Below are 2,429 nucleotides of genomic sequence, written 5' to 3'. Positions count from 1 at the left end.
TGACTGTAATGCCCAAGATTATCCTTAGCCCTAATGCTAACACTGACAGCAAATGATGAATATCGTAGCCCCAACTCTTATTCTAATCTTAATTCACACAAGGCTTAGGAACCTCTGAAGTCCCAGAAGAACAGAATATGGGGTGAGTACAGTACAGAGAGATCAAGGCTGTGTCAGGAAAGAAAAAACAGATGCCTACAGGCCATAATAGAGCACTGCCTCTATGCTGCCCTGACCTGGCTCTCACCCCTTTAATCAGTATGACCCTCCACCAAATCCTGAACCAAATCCCAACATCACTCAAACTCCAATTGGAACAGAGCTCTTGGCACCTCCACCTGCCAATCCAAAGCTTCCTGATACTGTTAAGAAATGTAAATGAAACAACGAATGTGCAAATTCCTTACACACCCTTGGCACAGACACTCAATCAAAGATATACCCTAAAAATTCTTTTTTTTTTTTTTTTTTGAGACGGAGTCTTGCTCTGTAGCCCGGACTGGAGTGCAGTGGCCGGATCTCAGCTCACTGCAAGCTCCGCCTCCCGGGTTTACGCCATTCTCCTGCCTCAGCCTCCGGAGTAGCTGGGACTACAGGCGCCCGCCACCTCGCCCGGCTAGTTTTTTTTTGTTTTGTTTTTAGTAGAGACGGGGTTTCACCGTGTTAGCCAGGATGGTCTCGATCTCCTGACCTCGTGATCCGCCCGTCTCGGCCTCCCAAAGTGCTGGGATTACAGGCTTGAGCCACCGCGCCCGGCCTAAAAATTCTTTAAACAGGCAGATCACGATGCAGGAGCTCAACCAGTCCACCGTGACAGAATTCATTCTAGTGGGCTTCACCTCCGATCTCAGGACCAGTCCTCTGCTCTTCACCTTCTTCTTCGTCTTTTACCTGCTGATTCTCATGAGCAACAGCCTCCTCATCACCCTCATTTACCAGGACTTACACCTGCATACACCCATGTACTTTTTCATCAGTGTCCTCTCCCTGTTGGACATGTGCTATACCACCACCACCGTGCCCCAGATGCTGGTGCACATTCTCAGCAAGAAGAGGGCCATCTCTTTTGCTAGATGTGTGGCCCAGATGTACATCTTCCTCGTCTTTGGGGTCATTGAGTCATGGCTTTTCTCCATCATGTCCGTGGACAGGTACTTGGCCATCTGCCACCCTCTCAGGTACAAGGCCATCATGAGCCGCTGGGTGTGTCTTCTCATGGTGGGTATCTGTGCAGCCTATGGTGTGCTGGGTAGCATGTGCTATACTTTCTTTGCTATGCGCCTGCCCTATTGTGGGCCTAATGAGATTGACCACTACTTTTGTGAGGTTCCTGCAGTTCTGAAGCTGGCCTGTGCAGACACATCCCTCAATGACCTGGTGGACTTCATTATAGGCTTCAATGTCATTGTGGTCCCGCTCTCCCTGGTTGTCATAGTCTATGCCAACATCTTTGCCACCATCATGAAGATCCGCTCAGCCCAGGGGCGAATCAAAGGCTTTTCCACCTGTGCTTCCCACATCACTGTGGTCACTATGTTTGCCATTCCATGTATCATCATGTATATGGGCCCTGGCTCTGGCTCCTTATCAAACAGTGGAAAGAAAATGGCCCTTTTCTATAACATTGCTACATCCTTCCTCAATCCTGTCATCTACAGTCTAAGGAACAAAGATGTGAAAAAAGCTTTTTTCAAATGGATGGGATGGAGCAGGGCCCCAGAGTAAGACTTTAAAGCTAAAGATCTTAGAAGCTAAACAAAGCAGGACTTGCAGTCACCAATTCCCCAGGGACTCTCCCATGAGACCTAGTAGAGCTGGACTCTTCACCCTTGCCCAAGTGAGAGATGAGCAAGGTGTTTGGACATTTGCAATAACTATGATGATGTTCGAGACAGAGATATCTGTGAAAATAAAGTGCAGTGGTTAAGAGCCGGGACTTTTGTGCCAGACAGACCAGGATGACAGACTCAGTTTCACCAATTAATAGGTAACATGAATTTCCGCAAATCATTTAACTATTCTGAGGTCTGTAATTCTTTTCTATAAGGAAGTTGTAATGAATTCATGAAATAATATGTAAAATGTGCTTACTACAGAGCCTGGCATATAGTAACCTTTCAACAAATGTTAGTTTTAATTTTTAAAATTGACTACTTAGGAATGAATAATCAACCAGTCATCAACCATGATCCTCCGGGGTTGTGGAAGTGAGTGGAGCCCTAGACAGTAAAGGAAAAAGAGGGAAAAATGGGAGAAAGAGAAACCAAAAACTGAAAAGCAGATAATCTTAGGGTGAGAAGGAGACTTGAGAAGGAGGAAAGGAACCTTTATCTACCCCCTTACAAACTATGCCTGTTACAGCATCTGAGGTTGACTGAAATCACCTTGGGCTAAGGGATGTTTTGTAACAGTGTTTTACTTCTGTGCTT

The 2,429-nt window shown here is 46.2% G+C and overlaps 1 protein-coding gene across 1 annotated transcript; it reads left to right on the top strand.

Annotated features, from left to right (window-relative positions):
- The first annotated feature begins 496 nt into the window (after positions 1-496).
- LOC103224981 (olfactory receptor 2D2-like) lies at positions 497-1,725 on the top strand. The gene has a single exon (XM_007979123.3). It carries the CDS (start codon positions 787-789, stop codon positions 1,723-1,725), a length of 939 nt encoding a protein of 312 aa, XP_007977314.3. The 5' UTR covers positions 497-786.
- Positions 1,726-2,429: the final 704 nt, after the last annotated feature.

This window comes from Chlorocebus sabaeus, chromosome 20 (assembly GCF_047675955.1).
Source record: "Chlorocebus sabaeus isolate Y175 chromosome 20, mChlSab1.0.hap1, whole genome shotgun sequence".
Classification (NCBI taxonomy): Eukaryota; Metazoa; Chordata; class Mammalia; order Primates; family Cercopithecidae; genus Chlorocebus; species Chlorocebus sabaeus.
Note: the sequence above shows the minus strand (reverse complement) of the source record. Positions and strands in the feature narration are given on the sequence as shown.

What these genes read in the sequence shown, in the direction of transcription:
- LOC103224981 (XM_007979123.3), top strand. Translation starts at nt 787, where the DNA reads ATGCAGGAGCTCAACCAGTCCACCGTGACAGAATTCATTCTAGTGGGC.